This window comes from Cetorhinus maximus, chromosome 5 (genome assembly GCF_964194155.1).
Source record: "Cetorhinus maximus chromosome 5, sCetMax3.hap1.1, whole genome shotgun sequence".
Taxonomy (NCBI): domain Eukaryota; kingdom Metazoa; phylum Chordata; class Chondrichthyes; order Lamniformes; family Cetorhinidae; genus Cetorhinus; species Cetorhinus maximus.
The window spans coordinates 58,973,682-58,998,445 of record NC_135883.1 but is presented as its reverse complement, the minus strand read 5'-3'; the positions used below and the strand labels follow the sequence as shown (position 1 = coordinate 58,998,445).

Genomic DNA, 24,764 nt, shown 5'->3' with positions numbered 1-24,764 from the left:
CTCTTATCAAAAACCCCAGCTAATGAACATGGTCATCTTTGCTTCAAAAGGCAAATGATTGAGAGCACAAATCCACTTTTTTGACACAGACACAGTGACTTATGCTGTAATAGCACAAACAGAATGGTATGATGATTGTGTGTGATGACTGCCTGTTGTCAGCTTGTCCAGAGAAAAATAGAAAAAAATCTTCTGCAGCTGTCTAAATTACATTTCAATAAGGATCAATACCACTTGAGTTGAGTTTCTCACCATTGCTGACTCTTAGTCAGTGAAAATATTGAAGAGGTATTGCTTCAGACAGGATATATTGACTTATGATTCCATTATTTCATTACGCACACTTATGCTTCCCTGTCATTAATCTCATTGGGACAGTGCTTTGCCAGGCTTTTAAAATTTTAATTTTAGAGTGGATGTGGTTTTGTTTCTTAAGGGGTAATGTGGATCTGAACAAGTAGTTCAAATTGACAGTAGGTCCAATCCAGTGATTTTTTTTGTAAATGATGAGATGTATTTCACTAATGGGGGAGCCAGGTAGGTCAACAACAAGATAAAATCTAAATGAAGTAAGTATTGCATTGTTACAATAAATACCAAGTGAGCTATGAGCAGCATTGTAATCATGATTTAATCTTTACTGAAAATCCACTGAGGTTCTACTGCATGTCCTCCAAACTTTGTGTCAATTATTTTATTTTTGGTGGAGCTGTCTTTAGACTGAAACACTGACAGTATTTGTTACAATGCGAACTGCTGCTTAGTGTGCTGCTCTGTATCTCAGCATTTTAGTGGCAAAGAGCTGAAACATTCCAGCTCAAGTCTTGCTTGCCACCGATAATTATTTTTCTTATTTATATCCTGGCCTGCGAGAACTTGCAAAGCTAGGAGGTGAGAAATAGCAGGGGAACAAAAGCAAAGAAAAATGCTCACTATTGGAACACATAGTAACATAACGCCTGGATGTTACTGTGAAAATGATGGCGAAACTGTCGACGTTCACCGTCATTACTCTGTTGAAACTGACAGCAACTTGGCAAGTCTGGACACATGCAGAACAACACGAAACTCCAGAAGTTGTTGTCAGAGAGTCTACACTCGTCCATAAGGTGCACTATAGAGATTCTCACAGATTTCAGTTGCCCTTGAAATTATGAATTGCCAAGAACTTCCATTTTAACACTGTTAGTCTTGCTGTAAAAACCATTGACAAAGTTGTATTTTGTTGAATGAGGTGTAACTGAGTTTTTTAATGGCGTATTAACTTCATAAATAAATACTGTGGCTACAAGAGCAGGTCAGAGGCTAGGAGTTGTGCGACGAGTAACCCACCACCTGACTCCCCAAAGTCTGTCTACCATCTACAAGGCACAAGTCAGGAGTGTGATGGGATACTCTCCACTTGCCTGGATGAGTGCAGCTCTCTCAACACTGAAGAAGCTTGTCACCATCCAGGACAAAGCATCCCGCTTGATTAGCACCACATCCACAAACATTCATTCCCTCCACCACGGATGCACAGTGGCCACAATGCGTACCATCTTACAAGATGCGCTGTAGGAATTCATCAAGGCCCTTTAGACAGTACCTTACAAACCCACGACCACTAGCATCTAGAAGGACAAAGGCAGCAGATAGATGGGAATGCCTCCAGCTGGAAGTTCCCCTCCAAGTCACTCACCATCCTGACTTGAAAATATATTGCCGTTCCTTCACTGTCGCTGGGTCAAAATCCTGGAACTCCCTTCCTAACAGTGCTGTGCTGTGGATTTACCTACGCCACATGGACTGCAGCATTTCAAGAAGGCAGCTCACCACCACCTTCTCAAGGGTAACTAGGGATGGGCAGTAAATGCTGGCCCAGCCAGCGAAGCCCACATCTGGTGAATGAATAAAGAAAAAAAATAATCACGAAATGCACTTATTGGCCTTGAAAGGTTAATTTTTAGATTTGTAGACTGTTACATTTCTCCAAAATGATAAATTTCACATTTTCTTAAAAGCATGAACATTTTTTCTTTTAATTGTATCTTTATTTTAGCTTCTATCTTAATACTGTCATAAATTTATTTTGCTGACTGAATGATCAAGTTAAAAGTAGGATTTTAAGCAGCTTCACTTCCTGGTTTGTTTTGTGTGAAAACTTCAGTTTGGTTGCCCACCTGCTTGCGGTCATCACTGCTACTGCATGCCACGACATCCTCTTGATGTGTGACGCCATATTTAAACTGCCACTGGGAAAGGTGAAATTTCCAACACAGATATTGCTAGATCTTAAGTGCACAGTTTTCTTCAAAAGTTTTCTTCTTGGCAGCGAACTGCAAAATCCAGGACAAATATTCACATAACTTTAACTCTCTGAATCTGGAGACTTCACCTCGTAGTGTTAGCAACCAGTTTTTTTGTGCAGAGTACCCCCAAACCCCCTAGAAAGGAAATCCTATGCTTCTAACACTTGCGTCGTTTCCCTTCACAATGTCCTGAATATATCAGAGTGCAGAGGAACCCATGAGAATGTCCAGAGGACGAGGACAAAACTTTTTGAGTGTGAACAATCAAATCAATTCAGAGCTTAAGAATCACCAAAGGTGAGTCCAAAAGGAACCCGGATTAAAGGCATGCAGATTTATATTCTTAAAGGTCAACATTTCCTTATTCCGCATTTTTTGCATTTGTGTAAATGCATTACAGAAAATACGATACATGTGTTACTTTTCTGAACTCAAATTGGCTTTGTCTTAAGGTTGAAAATGAGAGATGAAAATGAATGGAATCAACAAGTGTATGATACAGAAGGGAAGCACTTCCAAAATATGACCTGCAAATTGCTAAATAGCAAACTTTATTATTATAAAATACCATAAGAGAGAAGAGAGTTATAAAACTAACAAAAGAATGCCCAACTAGTAGGCGGCGAAAAACACCTTTAGAAATAAAAAAACTTGAAAATCTAAGTCTGATAAATCTCTTGTTATGCCTCTGACAGTGTTACTTATTACAATTTGAACTCATAAGTCTGCATATTTTGGCTCAAAAAGGCAGTTTCTGTAAGATCTGCATCTGCTCTGATCTTAAACTTAGAAACTCGAGAGTGTTGCCTATGTGAAATTATGTCACAAGTCCAATCATTCCTGTTGCCAAGTGTTTGGCACGAGAGATCCACCACTCTGGAAACTCCACACTGCCAGATGGTGGTGTTTAGGCTAAAACTAGTATTCAAATTTGTTTATTAGTATTATATTTACTCAACGAAAAGAATGTAACAAATAATCAGTGCCTGCAATACTTGATCAAAACAATGTTTCAAAAATAATAAAGGTTTAAAATCTGCCATTTTCAGAGTTTTGATTTAGTTTTTGATGAGCATGAAGTACTTGAGCTTCAAAGGGGTCCCTACTCTGCAACATGTACCTGTATTCTCACCATGTCCACTTATTTCTGCTTCAGAAATCCATCGTACTACTCTGAAATCTGTTTGTACCATATAAATGAAAGGCCTTCTTTGATAATATATTCCATAACTGCTTACTTTTTGTTTTGCTTTTAAAAACAAAGTTCTATCTGAGTTTTCTACTTATTCCTAACTTTACTTGTATGTGCTGATGTTAATCTTTCACCAGAGTGAATAATTTGCCTCTGACTTCTGCTTGGTGGGAATAGAATCTGTATTTATTCAGTCCACGTTATTCTTGCAGTGCACTGTGGCATTAAGTTAGTCTCTTTCTGGTTAAATCTTTACATGGAATCTTAGCATTGAATTGTTACAACGAAGAAGGAAGCTGTTTGGTCTGTCGTGCCTGTACTTGCCCTCCACAAGAAGAACTCAGCTTGCGCTGCTCCCCTGCCTTTTCTCTGTAGCCCTGCATTTTTATTTTGTAAATGAATGTTTTTACGATATTTCTTTTATTGAACAGAGCTCATTTTGGTATGGCTATTTGATTGCTGAAGTTTGCTGGAGATAGAGCTCTGATGAATTTGAGCATTTTAAAGTGTTTGTTTTTGTTTTATCTGAGAGCTTTTGAGCTGTCACGCACAGGAAAATACATATTTATTGGGAGATGTATTTTCTAATATATGATTACTATAAGTAAGATTTGCAGTATATTTGAAATTCATTATGCTGTTTGCATAATGACTATTTGCATGCACCAGATTTGCCGCAACGCTGTTTTAGATCATGATTAAGGAATGCAGGCACATATTTACAATATAAGTTCTCAGTTTGCATGTCATGTTTGTAACATCCTGTTTGTGCATTGAAATTGTTTACAAATTCAAAATCAAAAGATGAATGGAGAGAATTTTCTCTCTCGTGCAGCGCATTGGCATCACAAAGTTCCTGAGGAAGTAAATGAGCCCAAAAGTTACTGATTTCCTCCAGGATGCCAAAACCTTATTTATTGAACTAAATTTAAATTCACTATTAGTTAAACAAACATAGCAAGGTGCATGTGATGTGTAAGCATTCTGAATTCTTGCAATCTTTCTTTATCCCCGATCCACCTACTTGCAATTTGCATTTCGGAAAAAAAATTCTCCCTTCCTAATAGCATCGTTGGTGTACCTACACCACATGGCTAATGGGCCATACCTCTTTAAGTCTAGTAACATTTTTGGGATTTTAAAAATTAAAAGTTTTATTAAGAATAAAAGTAAACTTCACACAAGATTACAGATACATAGTTTAACTTAGTCTTCCAAAACATTCCGCCAAAAAGACACCCTACTTGGTCAGACCTATAAGTAAACACCTTCCAGACAACATTCACTTATAGATGTTTAGCTATAAAAGTATCCAATAATATTTACCAAGGCAAACTGCTGAAGCCTCAATAAAGGTGTACCACATGACCTGTAACTCTCTCCTGCTCTGCTGTGAAAATCCAAAGTTCAGAATAAAACTGTTTTTTGTAGCCTAAGATTTTTCTGGCTTGAATGAAGGGTTGATTCAAACTACACCCTCTCTTAGCCACAGCAGCTCCAGCTGTTACATCTCATAGCCCAACAGTTCATCAGCTACAGCCCCCCCTAAGCTCTCCACAATTACCTCAAAATGCCTTTTTTCCCCTTTTCATCTCAGCTTCCATTGTTCTCACACCTCTTTGAAACTCAAATCCTTCCCAATATAAGATCGATCTTGTTTTCATCTTGTCTTTGCTTTCGGGTCAATAAAATATACTATCCCCACTTCTATTCACCTATGGAACTCCTGCAAGATGCAAACATGTTTTTTGGTATCTCTGACACCCCCTTTGATATTCAAACAAACTCTCAACTTATCTAAAGATGCAAATGCTAGATCGAGCCTATTCATTTGTACCTCAAACCTGACACCTCTATCCTCTTCTATGAATCTCTGCCCAGCTTAATTGAATAACAAACACACACACAGCCTTTTCACAGAATAACACCATATTCCCCAAAAATATTTTTTAAAAAACAATTTCTCACAGGATCCACGGTATGAACCTAACTTGCATGGATCAGAACAATGTTAACAGGCAGTACTCATTCAGTATCTGTTTGCTCCAACTTGATATTCTGATACCTTTAACTTGAGTTAGATCAGATATATTTGTCATATGATTACCAATTGTCATCAGTTTTAATTATTAAATTAGGCCTTTTGGTTTTGGCTATTCTTGAATTCAGATCCAAAAATTAGAACTAATCCACAATGAGGAAATAAATCTTCTGGATAGAAAATTTTGGGAGGATCCCATGCATTGTTTGAAGCCTGCTATGTATATGCAAAAACCCAAGAGCCATCTGCAGCCTGCAAAGTCTCAGTTTTTCAGCTTCACAGTTTCTGTCAAAACTTAAATTTCTTTTTCCTGCTGTTTTCTCCTGTTTGAATTCTGTAGGCTGAAAGATTCTTAGCACTGATCCTAATACGTGGATAAATTGTAAATTTAAGCACCAATAGCTGTTGAATTACGTTGAGATGCAAATTGGTGGGAAGTCAGTTAAATTTTCTATGACCTGTGGAACTTGTTGACACACCCTTAACTACTCCATTGTTATGACACAGCTGATGGTAAATGCTGAGTTGTTCAAATCCCACAGTGAAACTTGAAACAACTGCCACAACTTGTTTTGCAATTTGTATAAATTTCGAGATGCGTGCCTTGAATTCAGTAGTATTAAGACCATCAAGTCTTAGGTTTTTACAAAACTAGATTAAACATTTACTAACAAGAAAAATGATTGAAGTACATTACATATGTCTACAAATTACCACTATAATAACTTTTCTAAATCCCCTAATCAATCTAACTCCCAGTTACACTTTCATTAAGGCAACAGTAAGACAGATTTTAAAATACCCAGGCAAAGAAACATGATACCCTGACAATCCAATTCAAAGTGAGTTTCCTTAACTTCAATTCTTTGTAGACAGTAGTTTGAGGTGTAGATGCTGAAGGCTTTTTGCACTTTAGATCTTAAAATGCCTACGTTTACACACAGCTTTTGCTCCTTTATACATATTTCCCCCTTTGAATGCAAATACCCATTGTTTCACTATGTCTTTGGACTTTACTTTTCTGATCATAATTTAGCATAGTACCCATTTTATCAGTATCCTTTGGGAAAAATAAACGCACTGTTTCTGAACTTCGCCTGGCTAGGTGACATGTTTCACCCCTCCTTTGAAATCAATCTAGTCTGGTTTATTTAAAAATGCAAATATTCTTTTACACTTATGTTTACTTACTTAACATTTGAAGCCAAGCTCATCTCCTAAAACATCAAAGTCTTCAGACCAGCTGCCTTAAATCCAATTAAGTCACACAGAGGGACACACACACACCACTATTTTACGATAAATCTCAATAACATTATATCTTCCTGACACCATGGAGAGAAAAAGTGACACTTCAAGTAAATCAGTGTTTGTACCTCTGCAAAATTATGAAAAGTTATGATGTAACATTAGCTGCATCCGTAGAACTCCATGTCTCCTCTATGAAACTTAGTTTGGTTGCCTATGTGACTGAAGATGTGCTCTATTTTTTAATTCACTCAGTACAGAGAGAAGATACTTTTTCTTTCTTTCATTTATTCATTCATTCATGGGACGCGGGCGTTGCTGGCTGGGCCAGCATTTATTGCCCTATCCCTGATTGCCCTTCAGAAGGTGGTGGTGAGCTGCCGTCTTGAACCACTGCAGTCCATGTGGTGTAGGTACATCCACAGTGCTGTTAGGGAGTGAGTTCCAGGATTTTGACCCAACAATAGTGAAGGAATGGTGATATATTTCCAAGTCAGGGCAGTGAGTGGCTTGAAGGGGACCTTGCAGGTGTTCCCATGTGTCTGCTACCCTTGTCCTCCTGGATGGTGGTGATCATGGGTTTGGAAGGTGCTGTCTAAGCAGGCTTGGTGAGTTCCTGTAGTGCATCTTGTAGATGGTACACACTGCTGCCACTGTGCATCGGTGGTGGAGGGAGTGAATGTTTGTGGATGTGGTGCCAATCAAGCAGGCTGCTTTGTCCTGGATGGCGTCAAGCTTCTTCAGTGTTGCTGGAGCTGCACTCATCCAGCAATTAGAGTATTCCATCACACTCCTGACTTGTGCCTTGTAGGTGGTGGACAGGCTTTGAGGAGTCAGGAGGTGAGTTACTCGTCGCAAGATTCCTAGCTTCTGCTCTGCTCTTGTAGCCACAGTATTTATACGGCTAGTCCAGTTCAGTTTCTGGTCAATGGTAGCCTCCAGGATGTTGCTAGTGGGGGATTCGGCGATGGTAATGTCATTGAATGTCAAGGGTTGGTGGTTAGATTCTTTATTGTTGGAGATGGTCATTGCCTGGCACTTGTGTGGCATGAATGTTACTTGCCACTTGTCAGCCCAAGCCTGGATGTTGCCCAGGTCTTGCTGCATTTGGACATGGACTGCTTCAGTATCTGAGGAGTTGCAAATGGCGCTGAACATTGTGCAATCATCAGTGAACAACCCCACTTCTGACCTTATGATGGAAGGAAGGTCATCAACATAGCTAAAGATGGTTGGGCCGAGGACACTGCCCCTGAGGGACTCCTGCAGTGATGTCCTGGAACTGAGATGACTGACCTCCAACAGCCACAACCATCTTCCTTTGTGCTAGGTATGACTCCAACTAGCGGAAAGTTTTCCCTGTGATTCCCATTGACTCCAGTTTTGCTAGGGTTCCTTGATGCTGCATTGGGGCAAATGCTGCCTTGGTGTCAAGGGCAGTCACTCTCACTTCACCTCTGGAGTTCAGCTCTTTTGTCCATGTTTGAACCAAGGCTGTCATGAGTGAAGCTCCATTTGGGTTCTGCAAGGGCCAGTGAGCAGGTTACTGCTAAGCAAGTGCTGCTTGATGGCACTGTTGATGACCCCTTCCATCACTTTACTGATAATCGAGAGTAGACTGATGGGGCGGTAATTAGCCGGGTTGGATTTGTCCTGCTTTTTTGTGTACAGGACATACCTCTGTATGGTGACACCGTCCATATTGCTGGGTAGATACCAGTGTTTTAGCTATACTGGAACAGCTTGGCTAGGGGCACAAATCTTCAGTACCATTACTGGAACATTGTTAGGGCCCCATAGTCTTTGTAGCATCCAGTGCCTTCAGCCATTTCTTGATGATATATGGAATGAATTGAATTGGTTGAAGACTGACATCTGTGGTGTTGGGAACCTCCTGGAGGATGCCGGGATGGGTCATCGACTCTGCACTCCTGGTTAAGATTGTTGCAATTGCCTCAGCATTATCTTTTGCACTGATGTGCTGGGCTCCCCCATTGTTGAGGATGGGGATATTTGTGGAATCCCCTCCTCCAGTGTGTTGTGTTAATTGTCCATCACCATTCATGACGGGATGTGGCAGGACTGCAGAGGATCTGATCCGTTGGCAGTGGAATCGCTTAGCTCTGCCTATCGCTTGCTGCTTTTGCTGCTTGGCACGCAAGTAGTCCTGTGTTGTAGCTTCACCAGGTTGATACCTCATTTTAAGGTATGCCCGGTGCTGCTCCTGGTATCCCCCTCCCTCTGCACTCTTCATTGAACCAGGATTGATTCAGTATCTCTACTTGAGACCAAAACTGTATGTAGTACTCTAGATGCCATCTCACCAATGCATTGAACGTTTGTAGCAAGACTTCACTACTTTTATACGCCACCTCCATTTGTCTTTCTGATAACTTGCTATATATCCACATGCTAACTTCTTCTTCTGATCGATGTACAATGAAACCCAGATCCCTTTGCACTGCTGCATTCTGCAGCCTCTCTCTCCATTTAAATAATCTGATTTTCTATTCTTCCTGCCAAAGTGGACAACCTTTAATTTTCACATTATGCTCCATCTGCTATTTTTCCTCCACTCACTTAACTATATCCCGTTGCAGACTCCTTCTGTGTTCCTCACAACTTCTCTTCCTGACTATCTTTATAAGACCTTCAACCATACTCCAAATCTTGTAGTAGCATTACAGGGTCAAAGTTTCCAGTGTGTCATTAAACTGAAACTTCTACCACTGCATAGGCTTAAGAGCTAAATTATTGAATTTGTTAATAGAGCCAAAACTGATAGGTGTTTGGGACTTGCCTCACTACAATTCTAGCACTGATCAGTTTTAACTTCACTTAAATTGAGTTAAATTTAAATTTCAAGAGATGTGACACTGGCAATACCAGATTGTCTCGTCTTTTTGGGGTGAGTTCTTTTAAAATTTGCTAAGAGCCGCACTTCACTTTTCTTGGAGTAGGGAGGAATGAAGGAGGAGGACAATATCAGAAACCTAGAGATAAAGACAAAAAACTGCGGATGCTGGAAATCCAAAACAAAAACAGAAATACCTGGAAAAACTCAGCAGGTCTGGCAGCATCGGCGGAGAAGAGCACAGTTGACGTTTCGAGTCCTCATGACCCTTCAACAGAACTAAGTAAAAATAGGAAAGGGGTGAAATATAAGTTGGTTGAAGGGGGAGGCGGTGGAGGGGGGGGGATTTGTTGGGACAAGCAGCCAGTGATAGGTGGAGATAACCAAAAGCTGTCACAGACAAAAGAACAAAGAGGTGTTGAAGGTGGTGATATTATCTAAAGGAATGTGCTAATTAGGAGTAGAAGACAGGACAGATAAGGTACAGATAGCTCTAGTGGGGGTGGGGGAATACTAAAAGGTATAAATAAACAATGGGTGGAAATACATTTAAAAATAATAGAAATAGATGTGAAAAGAAAAATCTATATAAATTATTGGAAAAAACAAAAAGGAGGGGGAAGAAACGGGAAGGGGGTGGGGATGGAGGAGAGAGTTCAAGATCTAAAATTGTTGAACTCAATATTCAGTCGGGAAGGCTGTAAAGTGCCTAGTCGGAAGATGAGGTGCTGTTCCTCCAGTTTGCGTTGAGCTTCAGTGGAACAATGCAGCAAGCCAAGGACAGGCATGAGAGCAGGGTGGAGTGTTGAAATGGCAAGCGACAGGGAGGTCTTGGTCATGCTTTCGGACAGACCGAAGGTGTTATGCAAAGCGGTCACCCAGTCTGCGTTTGGTCTCTCCAATGTAGAGGAAACCGCATTGGGAGCAACGAATGCAGTAGACTAAGTTGAGGGAAGTGCAAGTGAAATGCTGCTTCACTTGAAAGGAGTGTTTGGGCCCTTGGACGGTGAGGAGAGAGGAAGTGAAAGGCCAGGTGTTGTATCTTCTGCGTTTGCATGGGGAGGTGCCGTGGGAGGGGGTTGAGGAGTAGGGGGTATTGGAGGAGTGGACCAGGGTGTCCTGGAGGGAACGATCCCTGCGGAATGCCGCTAGGGGGGGTGAAGGGAAGATGTGTTTGGTGGTGGCATCATGCTGGAGTTGGCGTAAATGGCGGAGGATGATCCTTTGAATGCGGAGGCTGGTGGGGTGATAAGTGAGGACAAGGGGGACCCTATCATGTTTCTGGGAGGGAGGAGAAGGCGTGAGGGCGGATGCGCGGAAGATGGGCCGGACACGGTTGAGGGCCCTCTCAGTTCCTTCGCCTCCGTCGCATCTGTTCTGATGATGCTACTTTCAAAAGCAGTTCCTCTGACATGTCCTCCTTCCTTAACCGAGGTTTTCCACCCACAGTAGTTGACAGGGCCCTCAACCGTGTCCGGCCCATCTCCCGCGCATCCGCATTCTCCTCCCAGATACATGATAGGGTCCCCCTTGTCCTCACTTATCACCCCACCAGCCTCAGCATTCAAAGGATCATCCTCCGCCAACTCCAGCATGATGCCACCACTAAACACATCTTCCCTTCACCCCCCCTAGCGGCATTCCGTAGGGATTGTTCCCTCCGTGACACCCTGGTCCGCTCCTCCATCACCTCCTACTCCTCAACCCCCTCCCACGGCACCTCCCCATGCAAACGCAGAAGATGCAACGCCTGCCCCTTCACTTCCCCTCTCCTCACCGTCCAAGGGCCCAAACACTCCTTTCAAGTGAAGCAGCATTTCACTTGCACTTCCCTCAACTTAGTCTACTGCATTCGTTGCTCCCAATGCGGTTTCCTCTACATTGGAGAGACCAAATGCAGACTGGGTGACCGCTTTGCAGAACACCTTCAGTCTGTCTGAAAGCATGACCAAGACCTCCCTGTCGCATGCCATTTCAACACTCCACCCTGCTCTCATGCCCACATGTCTGTCCTTGGCTTGCTGCATTGTTCCAGTGAAGCTCAACGCAAACTGGAGGAACAGCACCTCATCTTCCGACTAGGCACTTTACAGCCTTCCCGACTGAATATTGAGATCAACAATTTTAGATCTTGAACTCTCTCCTCAATCCCCACCCCCTTCCCGTTTCTTCCCCCTCCTTTTTGTTTTTTCCAATAATTTATATAGATTTTCCCTTTCCCACCCATTTCCATTATTTTTAAATGTATTTCCACCCATTGTTTATTTCTACCTTTTAGTATTCCCCCCACCCCCGCTAGAGCTATCTGTACCTTATCTGTCCTGTCTTCTACTCTTAATTAACACATTCCTTTAGATAATATCACCACCTTCAACACCTCTTTGTTCTTTTGTCTGTGACAGCTTTTGGTTATCTCCACCTATCACTGGCTGCTTGTCCCAACAAAATCCCCCCCCCCCCCCCACCCTTAAACCAGCTTATATTTCACCCCTCTCCTATTTTTACTTAGTTCTGTTGAAGGGTCATGAGGACTCGAAACGTCAACTGTGCTCTTCTCCGCCGATGCTGCCAGACCTGCTGAGTTTTTCCAGGTGTTTCTGTTTCTGTTTTTGTTTTTGTTTTTAATATCAGAAACCTATTTTCCCCCAAAGTGTACCTATAAGTAAAAAGATTTTTAAAAAAATAATAATTATCTGGATATGGGTATCACTGGCAAGGCCAGTATTTATTGTTTGTCTCTGAATCAAAACTGGATGTAAAAGTAAAACAGTCTGATTGACAAGGAGACCCATGGGGTTCTGGAGATTTTCTTGGAAAATGTGAGATCATCTACACTGTTTATGCCCAGTGTAAGATGATCACTGCCATGAATTTAAGCTACGCTCTGAAATGGCAAGGGCATGCCCCATATAGATTCAGCAGCTGAACAACCCAACCCAAACCCTACAAAGTTTAAAACAAAGGCATGCAAAATGTGGAACTTCTAATTGCTCAGCCTTACACTGGTCTTGTTGACCAAGTATTATTTAATGGGGAAAATGCAGAAATTACAGTTGGAAGGACTATGGTTTTTTTTGTATGCAAGAGATTTCAAGTCCAGGGTTTTAAACTAAATAGTCGGGGAAAGGGATCAAATTTGGGAAGATGTGGTAAACCAAAGAGTAGAGACAAGGCAAGAGAAAAGGATATTATTACGGGAAATGAATAACAGACTGTGACAGGAAAGGATAGAGAGTACAAAGATAACAGTAAATCAACAGATCAAACTAGAGGTTATAAAAACAATATAAGGATAAAATGAAAAGCTCTGTATCTGAATGCACGTAACATTCAAAACAAAACAGATGAACTGAGAGCGCACATAGAAATAAATAATTACGATTTCATAGCCATTATGGAGACATGGCTGCAGGAGGACATGGTTTGGCACTTGAATATTGAAGGACACAGGGTATTTAGGAAGGACAGGAAGTGAAGAAAAGGTGGAGGGGTGGCTCTGTTAGTTAATGATGGCCTCAGCACAAAAGAGAGCGATGGCCTAAGCTTAGGAAACCAGGATGTGGAAACGGTTTGGGTAGAGATGAGAAATGGTGAAGAAGTGAAATGGCAAGAAGTCATTTGTAGGAATTGTATACAAACCTAACAGTAACCACATTGTAGGGCTGAGTACAAAGGAAGAAATAACTGAAACTTGCCAGAAAGGCATGGCGATAATCATGGGAGATTTTACTTTACATATCGACTGGAAACGTCAGATGGGCAAAGATAGCCCAGATGAGGAGTACATTGAATGTTTTCGGGATAGTTTCTTGGAACAGCATGTTATGGAGCCAACCAGAGAGCAGGCTATACCAGACCTGGTACTGTGCAATGAGATTGGAGTAATTAATGACCTCATAGTGAAGGTGCCCCTAGGTAGCAGCAACCATAATATGATTGAATTTTACGTTCAGTTTGAGGGAGAGAGGAATGGGTCTGAGACTAAGTTTTTAAACTTAAAAAAGGGCAATTATGAGGGCATGAAAGCTGAGCTGGCGAAAGTGAATTGGCAAATTAGGTTCAGGGATAGGTCAATGGAGATGCAGTGGCTCATATTGAAGGGGATGTTTCAGAATGCACAGATTGGGTACATTCCAATGAGTAAGAAAAAGTCCAAGGGATAGACACATCATCTGTGGTTAATTAGAAAGGTCAAAGATAGTATCAAACTTAAAGAAAAAGCATATGATTGTGCAAAGATAGGTGGAAGGCTAGAGGATTGGACAGAATATAAGGAACAGCAAATAATGACTAAAAGATTAAGGAGGGAAAACTTAGAGTACGAGAGAAAGCTAGCCAGAAATATAAAAACAGAGTAAGAGTTTTTATAAATATTTGAAAAAGAAACGAATTAACAAAGTGAGCATTCTTCTTATAGAAAGTGAGTCTGGAGAATTGATAATGGAAAACAAGGAGATGGCAGATGAATTGAACAGGTATTTTGCATCACTTTTCACTGCAGAGGATACAAGTAACATCCCAGAAGCAGCTATAAACCAGGAAATGGAAGTGGGGAAGGAAGTCAGGAAAATTAAAGTCACCAGAGAAGTGGTAAAGAGTATATTGTTGGAACTGTGGCCTGACAAGAGCCCAGGTCCTGATGGATTTCATCTTAGGGTCTTAAAAGAAGTGCCTAGTGAGATAGTTGATGCCTTGGTTTTAATTTTCCAAAACTCCTTAGATTCAGGGAAGGTCCCATTAGATTGGAAGATAGCAAATATAATTCCATTATTCAAAAAGGGAGGGAGACAGAAAGCAAACTACAGGCCAGTTAGCTTAACATCTGTCATAGGGAAAATGTTAAAAGCTATTATTAAAGAAGTTATAGCAGGGCACTTGGATAAACTCAAGGTCATCAGGCAGAGCCAACATGGTTCTGAAAGGGAAATTGTGTTTAACCAATTTGTTGGAGTTCTTTGAGGAAGTAACATGTGCTGTGGATAAAGGGAAACTGGTGGATGTACTGTGCTGAGATTTCCAGAAGGCATTTGATAAAGTACCACATCAAAGATTATTGTGGAAAATAAAAGCTTAAGGTATAGGGGGTAACATATTGGCGTGGATAGAAGATTGGCTGGCTAACAGGAAGCAGAGAGTAGGCATAAATGGGTCTTTTTCAGGTTGGTAAGATGTAACGAGTGCCACAGGGATCAGTGCTGGGACCTCAACTGTTTACAATTTGTATAAATGACTTCGATAAAGGGATAGTTGTCAGATTTGCTGATGACACAAAGATAGGTAGGAAAGTTAAGTTGTGAAGAGGACATGAGTCTCCAAACAGATATAGATAGGTTAAGTGAGTGGGCAAAAATCTGGCAGATGGAGAGAGTTGTTAAACTCTGGACAGAGTTTAATGTGGGAAAGTGTGAATTTGTTCATTTTGACAGGAAGAATAAAAGAGAAGCATATTATCTAAATGGTGAGAGATTGCAGAGCTCTGCGGTGCAGAGGGATCTCGTGTCCTCATCCATTAATCACAAAGGGCAAGTATGCAAGTACAGCAAGTAATTAGGAAAGCTAATAGAATGTTTTCATTTATTGCGAGGGGAATTTGAGTATGTAAGTAGGGAGATAAAAGCAAAATACTGCGGATGCTGGAAATCTGAAACAGAAGTAAAAATAGCTGGAAAAACTCAGCAGACCTGACAGCATCTGTGGAGATGCGTACAGTTAAAGTTTCGAGTCCGTATGACTCTTCATCAGAACATAAGTAGGGAGGTTATGCTTCAGTTGTACAGGGCATTGGTGAGACCACATTTGGAGTACTGTGTACAATATTGGTCACCTTATTTAAAGAAGGATGTAAATGCGTTGGACGCAGTTCAGAGAAGGTTTACCAGACTAATACCTGGAATGGGTGGGTTGTCTTAGGAGGAAAGATTGGACAGACTAGGCTTGTACCCGCTTGAGTTTAGAAGATTAAGCAGCGACTTGATTGAAACATATAAGATTCTGAAGGGTCTTGACAGGGTGGATGTGGAGAAGATGTTTCCTCTTGTGGGAGAGGGGTCACTGTTTAAAAATATGGGGTCGCCCATTTAGATCAGAGAGGAGGCAACATTTTTTCTGAGGGTCGTGAGCCTTTGAAACTCTCTTCCTGAAAAGGTGGTGGAAGCAGAGTCTTTGAATATTTTTAAGGCAGAGGTGGATAGATTCTTGGGAAGCAAGGGGATGATAAGTTATCGGCAGTAGGTGGGATTCAGATTTGAGGTTACTGTCAGATCAGCCATGATCTTATTGAATGGCAGAGCAGGCTCGAGGGGCTGAACAGCCTACTCCTCCTTGTTCATATGTTCAAATATAAGACAACTTGTTGTTTAATTAAAGGGATGACATCTTCATGAAAATGGAGAGGGAGAATTTTCAGAGGAACTGTTAACATTTTTATCATAGCACAAGCGGTACAGTGTGTGATGGAAATAACTGAACCTTTTAGGCTTAGAAAAGTGCTTGTCGGACTTCTTCATGAAGACTGCCCTTTTTAAAAAAAAAAATCAGCAATAATATTGAGAATATATCAGGATTTTTTTTTATTGCTGTTGTAAGGCACAATCTTGGGTATGCTTTAAATAATTTGTTTAGTCTGTGAAAACAAATTTGGAGAGAATTTGGAGAGGTATATGTTGTGCAGAATTTTCTAACATGGCTTTGATAAATAATAATTCTGGCTCCTCATGTTCATTTTTTTGACATGAGTCTGTATAGACTGCAAACTGTATCATCAAGTGCCAAGCTTGTAACACTTAAGCTTATCAACACTGCAGAGTCCATTATAATGACAATTTGCTGACGCATAGGAGGGAACAGAAGGAATTTATCATGTTATTTCAAACTCTTCAAAATTCAGAACCGTAGTTCCAAACAAATAACAGATTTACCTTTTTGATTAACAAAAACAAAAAATGCTGGAAAAACTCAGCAGGCCTGACAGCATCTGTGGAGAGAAAGACAGTGTTAACGTTTTGAGTCCGTATGACTCTCCTTCAGAGTTCTGAAGAAGAGTCATACGGACTCGAAACATTAACTCTGTCTCTCCACAGATGCTGTCAGGCCTGCTGAGTTTTTCCAGCATTTTTTGTTTCAGATTTCCAGCATCTGCAGTATTTTGCCTTTACCTTTTACTTAGTACTTGTTCATCTTAACATTGCCTTTTCATTTTGTTTTTAATGCTATTGTAAAGTTGTTAGAATATATAATTAAATCTCTATCTGCTTTTCCTTCCAACCCCTCTATAAAGTTAATGCTTTCAACACTGATCTTTTTTTACAGGTTGTTATATATGGAGATCTGCCAGAGAGAAAGGAAAACATGGTTTATTTATCTAACCATCAGTGCACAGGTGTGTGAGCTTATCTTCATATTCTCTTGCGAACTGAAAGTTTATTCATGCATATTGTTTTTGTGTTCTGAATCTTTTAAATTGTTTTCTGTTCTAGATGTTGTTAAGGAATACTGTTGAAAGAATTCAAAATAGTAATTTACCACTTCAAGATGATTTTCATTTATTGCCCCCTACATTTAATTGTATGCCTAGTTTTAAGCTGCTACTGTAATTGTTTTAAGTTCCAGTGTCTTAGAAGCTAAAAGTTTATCAGTTTGCTTATTAAGTGAAAAAAGGCAACTTGTGTGTGCCTGAAATCCTGGAATATACCCCCTTTTCACCACAATAAAACAGTGAAAATACAGTGGTTAAAACTCAGTAATGCACCCTAAACTTAGATGATGATGTTGGTGCTGCCCTTGTTGCTGGTGCAAAAGTATGTAATAATTCACAGGTCAAGGATTTGAATCACTTATTCAGCCACCTTATTTGTAAGTTCAAAACAAAATACTGCAGATGCTGGAAATCTGAAACAAAAACAAAAAATGCTGGAAAAACTCAGCAGGTCTAACAGCATCTGTGAAGGGAGAATAAAACCAAGTTAATGTTTTGAGTCTTTATGACCCTTCTTCAGAGCTGAAGAGAAGTGGAAATGTGATGAAATTTATACTGTTTAAGGTGGGGGTGTGTGAGGCAGATGGAGCTGGATAGAAGGCCAGCAATAGGTGGGGACAAAGGAGGGATTGACAAAGATGTCATGAACAAGAGGACAAAGGGATTGTTAATGGTAGTGATTAGTGCTAAAAAAGGCGCTAATAGTGACGTAAAGGTAAGAAAGTAGAATGTGATTATAGCAGAATAAGGATAGCATTGTGTGCAAGAACAATGTGGAACAAGTGACAGATGGCCCTGTTGGTGATAGGGTGGGGGGGTGGGGAGGCAGTGGTGGGGGGAGAAAAAGAATAGAAAATGGAGAAAAAAGGGGATAAAACTACAGATAAATGAATAAAAATAAAACAAGTGGGCAACAAGTGAATGTAGAAGGAAGGGGATGATAAAAAGAGGGTGAGGATGGAGGACTGAGTTCATGGTCTGAAGTTGTTAAGTCCAGAAGGCTGTAAGGTGCCTAATTGGAAGGTGAGGTGCTACTGTGTTAACTGTGGTTGACAGGGCCCTCAGCCCTGTCCGATCCAACTCCCGTGCCTCTGCCCTCACACCTTCCCCTCCATCCCGGAACCATGATAAGGTCCCCCTTGCCCTCACTTTTCACCCCACCAGCCTCCGCATTCAAAGGATCATCCCCCGCCATTTCCGCCAACTCCAGCATTATGCCATGACCAAACCCACCTTTTCCTCAAACCCCACCCCCCACCCCCCCTCGGTCGGCATTCCGTAGGGACCATTCCCTCCAGGACTCCCTGGTCCACTCCTCCATCACCCCCAACACCTCATCTCCCCCTTCCCACGGCACCTTCCCATGCGATCACAGAAGGTGCAACACCTGCCCCTTTACCCTCCTCCCTCTCACCGTCCAAGGGCCCGCACACTCCATTTAAGTGAAGCAGCGCTTCACTTGCACCTCCATCAACTTGGTCTACTGCATCCGCTGCTCCCAATGTGGTGTCCTTTACATTGGGGAGACCAAATGTAGACTGGGTGACCGCTTTGTGGAACACCTCCGGTCTGTCCGAAAGCATGACCCGGACCTTCCAGTTGCTTGCCATTTTAACACACCGTTCTGCTCTCATGCCCACATGTCCATCCTTGGCCTTCTGCAATGTTCCAGTGAAGCTCAACGCAAACCGGAGGAACAGCATCTCATCTTCCAATTAGGCACCTTTCAGCCTTCTGAACTTAACATTGAGTTCAACAACTTCAGACTATGAACACTCGCCTCCATTCTCACCCCCTTTTTATCATCCCCTTTCTTTTACATTCATTTTTTACCCACTTGTTTTATTTTTATTCATGTATCTGTAGTCTTATCCCCTTTGTTCCCCTTTCTTTTTTTCCCCCCCACCTACAGGGCCATCTTGTCAATCCCTCCTTTGTCCCCACCTATTGCTGGTGTTCTATCCAGCTCCACCTGCCTCACCCCCCTTAAACAGTATAAATTTCATCACATTTCCACTTCTCTTCAGCTCTGAAGAAGGGCCATAAGGACTCGAAACGTTAACTTGGTTTTATTCTCTCTCCATAGATGCCGTCAGAATCAGACCTGCTGATTTTTTTCCAGCATTTTCTGCTATTGTTAGTGCAGTTGTTTTTGCATCCTTGCAACAGGTTGCAACATTTTTAACAGTTGAAGCTCCTTTTTGAATATTTCAACAAAGTGCAGTGCAAATTTGATCTCTGTCTATCTGTTGTGCACCCCTGCTACCCGGGAGTTGATGATAAGCTGCACTTTGGTTTTAATATTGTGTGCTAATCTTTTTGCTGATGCTAAATATTTCCTTTGGTTTGGTATGACTCACTAGGTAAGCCACTACCTGTCTAATATCTAGGTAAATGTTTTGAACTAAATGCTCTCTAATGGTAGGCACAAGAACTCAAACCTCAATTTAACCCTTTTAAATTCATTTATGGGATGTGGGCTTCGCTGGCTCGGTCAGCATTTATTACCCATCCCTAATTGCCCTTGAAAAGTTGGTGGTGAACTGTCTTCTTGAACTGCTACAATCCTTGTGTGTACTGTGCCTAGCAAGAAAAAAATAAGCTAATAAAAACTAATCTCACCAAGAGACAAAGATGCTGAATTTTTGCTTGCTGTCAAGTTTTCAAAAAAAATGTCTTGGCATATTATGTGCCTTTCCTTATGGATTACACTCTTAATTGTTTGAATGTTGAAGTTTCAAAACCTTGCGCTGAAAAAGCTAATTGAGAAATTGCCGTTACTAATCTAGTAGTTAATGACCTTAGGGTTGTGTAGTTCCTTAAATATAGTCTAGTCACCTAGTTGCAAGCTGTTACTATAAACTGTTATTGCGAGCCTTGTAATGACCATTTGTATTCCTTCGGTTATCCCGAACTAAAGGCTCACTAATGTTTGACACAAGAATTCAAACCTCAATTTAAGGCAAACTTCAAACATCATAACAGTCCTTGTGTGACTGTAAATAAATAGTTTTTGTGGAAATGTAACTTTTGCATATTCATGGCACCAGTAAGGACAATTACAAAAATAACAAATTGTATTTATATAGTATCTTTTTAACTTAGAAAAAAACATTGCAAGGCATTCCCAAATGCTGAGTCTAAGAGGGAGGTAGTTAGGAGGGGCAATGAACAGAAGTGGTTCAGAGAGCTAGGATTAAGGAGGAGAGGGAGGAAGGTGGGCAGTGGCGTTTCAGGTGAGAATTTTGGAGCTTGAGATTCAGGTGGCTAAGTCATAACTGTAGGTGCTGAGGCAAAGGGAAGGGAGAATGCAGAATAAGCCAGAGTCAGAGGAACGGAGAGCTCTAATAGGGCTGGGGATGTTGGAGGTTAGGAACAGATAAGGCCGTGATGAGTCTTAAACGTGAAAATAGGGAACTTAAATTTGAGGGACAGGAGGATAGGAAGCCAATGAAGGTCAACGAGGACAAGAGTAATGAACATATATATGAACACACAAATTAGGAGCAGGAGTAGGCCATTCGCCCCCTGAGCCTGCTCCACCATTTGATAAGGTCATGGCTGATCTGATTGTGGCATCAACTCTACTTTCCTGCCTACCTCCTACATCCTTTGATTCCATTGTCGATCAAGATTCTATCTAACTCAGCCTTAAAAATATTCAACGACTCAGCCTTACTGTTCTCTGGAGAAGAGAACTCCAAAGACTAACGACCCCTGAAAGAAAAAAATTCTCCTCATCTCTGTCTTAAATGGGAGACCCCTTATTTTTAAACTGTGCCCTTTAGTTCTAGTCTGTCCCATAAGGGAAAACATCCACTTATCATCCACCCTGTCAAATCCCCTCAGGATCTTATATGTTTCAATAAAATCACTTCTCATTCTTCAAAACTCAAATAGATACAGTCCCAACCTGTCCCACCTTTCATAAGATGTCCCATTCATCCAGGAATCAGTTGAGCGAAATAAAAACAGAAAATGCTGGAAAAACTCAGCAGGCCTGGCAGCATCTCTAAAGAAGAGTCATATGGACTGAACATTAACTTAGTTTTTCTCTCTCCACAGATGCTGCCAGACCTGCTGAGTTTTTCCAGCATTTTCTGTTTTTATATTAAATTTCCAGTACCCGCAATATTTTGCTTTTTTTTCAGTTGAGTGAAGTTTCTCTGAACTGCTTCCAATGCAATTATATCCTTTCATAAGTAAAAAGATCAAAACTGTGCATAGTACTCCAGGTATGGCCTCTCCAACTGGTCTGTGCAACTGTAGCAAAACTTGCCTACTTTTATTACAAGGGGTATTGAATATAAATGACAACATTCCACTTGCCTTCCTAATCACTTGTTGCATCTGGATGAAAGCTTTTTGTGATTCATGCACCAGGACACCCGGACCCCTCTGTACCATTGAGTTTTGCAATCTCTCTCCATTAAAATAATATACTGCTTTTCCATTCTTCCTGCCACCAAGTGCACAAGTTCGCATTTTCCCACATTAAGCTCCATCTATCAAATTTTTGCCCACTCACTTTACCTGTCCATATTCCTTTGCATGCTCCTTATGTCCTCTTCACACCTTACTCGCCTGCCCGTTTTTATGTGATCGGTAAATTTAGCAACCATACATTTGGTTCCTTCATCCAAGTTATTGTTATCGATTGTAAATAGCTGAGGACCCAGCATTGATCCTTGTGGCACTTCACAAGTTACAGCTTCACCTCTTAATTTACAAGTATTTCTGGGTTGTTATTTGTATCTTTGCTGAACTTTTATGCTTATTATTTCAATTTGATACTTTTGTTAAATTCCTTAGTTAGCCACGGATGGTGTGTCCTTCTCTTGGAGTCTTTGTTTCTTACCGGAATATCTCTTTGCTGAGTGTTATGAAATATCTTCTTAAATGTTGGTCATTGTATCTCTACTGACCACCTTAACCTAATTTCCCAGATCACTTTAGCCAGCTCTGTCTTCATACCCTTGTAATTGCCTTTATTTAAGTTTAAAGCAGTAGTCTTTGACCATCTATTTTCTCCCCCCTACTGAACGCGGAATTCAATCATGTAATGATCATGTCTACCTCGAGGCTGCTTTACTATGAAGTTATTAATTAACCCTGTCTCATTGCACATTACCAGGTCTAGAATAGCCTGCTCTTTGGTTGGTTCTAGAATGTGCTACTCTAAAATTGTCCTGAAAGCACACTATGAACTCACCTTCCAGGCTACCTTTGCCAATCTGATTCACCTAATCTATATGCAGATTAAAACACCTATGATTATTGCCATACCTTTATTAGAAGCCCCCATTATTATTTCTTGTATATCCCCTCCTACAGTATAGTTATTGTTGGGGGGGCCTATAAACTATTCCCACAAGTGACTTCTTACCGTTGCTATTTCTTATCTCTGTCCAAACTGTACATTTTTCAAATTTAGAACTAAGGTCACTTCTCACTACTGTACTAATGTCACCCTTAATTAACAGAGCTACCCCACCACCTTTCCTAGCTTCCTGTCCTTCCTAAATATCAAGCACCCTTGATTATTCAAGTCTTGCAGCCATGTCTCTGTGATGGCTATCAGGCCATACATATTTATTTCTATTTAATCTGACAATTCACCCACTTTGTTATGAATGCTATGTGCACTCCAATACCGAGACTTTAGTTCTGTCTTTTTATGATTCTTTACAAATTCTGGCCTTATCTGCTGGTGTACTCTTAAGTTTGTATGCTCTGTCCCTTGCCTCGCTCTGATTGTCATTACCTTTATTGCTGCCTTGCTCCTTTGTCTTCTCCTTTCCCTTTAGTTTACCACATCTTCCCTCACTTGTTCTCTCGCCCTTAGGATTTAATTTAAAGCCTCCCCTGCCACCCCAGTTAGATGATTCGTCAGAACACTGATTCCTGCAAGTTTTAGGTACAGCTCCCTCTTTCCCCAGTTCTAGCACCAGTAATGCTGAGTTGAACTTGATGCAGGAGGTTGGGATGAATTGAAGTTTGTGGAAGGTGTTTGACAGGAGGCTGGCCAGGAGACCATTGGAAAAGTTGATAATGGAGTTACTGAAGATATGACTGAGGGTTTCAGCAGCAAATGGATTGAGGTAGCAGCAGAGGCAAACAATATTAAAAAGAAAGGCAATCTTTTTGATGGCGCGGATATGTGGTTGGATGCTCAGCTTGAAATCGGATAGGATGGTGAGGTTACAAGTGGTCTGCTTCTGTTTGAGACCGTGGTCAAAGGAAGTAATCAAATCAGTTGTGAGGATACAGAGTAAGTGGTGATGGCTTTAGCCTTCTCAGCTTTTGTCTGTGGCTTATTCAGGACTGGTCAGACAACCAACCCGATGAAACAATGGAACTGGAGGAGTTAAAACCATTGGTGGAGATGTACAACTGGGTGTTGTCATTGTTTGTTTGTGTGGAAACTGACTCCAAATCTGTGGATGACGTTGCCATGAGGCAGCATGTGGATGAAGAAGGGGCCAATCATGGATCCCTGGGGTCCCCAAGGGTAAGGTTTCTGGGTTGAGAAGTGTTGCTGGAAATGCCCTGGCAAAGATTTCATAGTTAATATTGGAAATAAGTGGATACAGTGTCACTGAGCTTTTTTTATTCATTCACGGGATGTGGGCGTCGTTGGCTGGACCAACATTTATTGCCTACCCTTAGTTGACTTTAAGAAGGTGGTGGTGAGCTCCTTCTTGAACCGCTGCAGTCCATCTGGTGTAGGTACACCCACAGTGTTGTTAGCAAGGGAGTTCCAGGATTTTGACCCAACGACAGTGAAGGAACATTGATATATTTCCAAGTCAGAATAGTTAATGACCTGGAGGGGAACTTCTAGGTGGTGATGTTTCCATCTATCTGCTGCCCTTATCCTTCTAGATGGTTGAGGTCATGGGTTTGGAAGGTGCTATCTAAGGTGCCTTGGTGAATTCCTACAGTGCATCTTGTAGATGGTACACACTGCTACTACTGTGCATCTGTGGTGGAGGGAGTAAATGTTTGTGGATGTGGTGCCAATCAAGCGAGCTGCTTTGTCCTGGACGGTGTCAAGCTTTTTCAGTGTTGTAGGAACTGCACTCCTCCAGGCAACTGGGGAGTATTCCATCACACTCCTGACTTGTGCCTTGTAGATGGTGGACAGGCTTTGGCGAGTCAGGAGGTGAGTTACTCATTGCACTATTCTTAGCCTTTGACCTGCTCTTGTAGCCACAGTATTTATATGGTTAGTCCATTTCAATTTCTGGTCAATGGTAACCCCCAGGATGTTGATAGTGGGGGACTCAGTGATGGTAATGCCATGAACGTCAAAGGGCGATGGTTAGATTCTCTCTTGTTGGAGATGTTCATTGCCTGGCACTTGTGTGGCCTGATTGTTACTTGCAACTTGTCAGCCCAAGCCTGGATGTTGTCCAGGTCTTGCTGCATTTGGACATGGACAACAAAGAGATAATGGAAGAGTATGTTGTGGTTAACTGGCAAAGAGGAGGTTGAGGAATGATGTTACACAGTTGCAGTTCCAGAGGTTTCGTTTGTGTCTATGGTTAGGGCCATTTCAATGCTATAGCAGGAGCAGAAACCTGATTGGAGAGCTTCAAACATGGAGTTTGAGGGTATGATGGCAACATAGTTCAAGGATTTGGAGGGGTCAGAGAGGTTGG

The 24,764-nt window shown here is 41.4% G+C and overlaps 1 protein-coding gene across 1 annotated transcript in view; it reads left to right on the top strand.

Annotated features, from left to right (window-relative positions):
• agpat5 (1-acylglycerol-3-phosphate O-acyltransferase 5 (lysophosphatidic acid acyltransferase, epsilon)) overlaps positions 1–24,764 on the top strand; it is a 134,988-nt gene that overhangs the window by 20,095 nt on the left and 90,129 nt on the right. Inside the window, exon 2 of the mRNA XM_078541908.1 lies at positions 16,935–17,004. Within this exon, the coding sequence (XP_078398034.1) occupies positions 16,935–17,004 (70 nt within the window). The remainder of the gene's footprint in view (positions 1–16,934; positions 17,005–24,764) is intronic.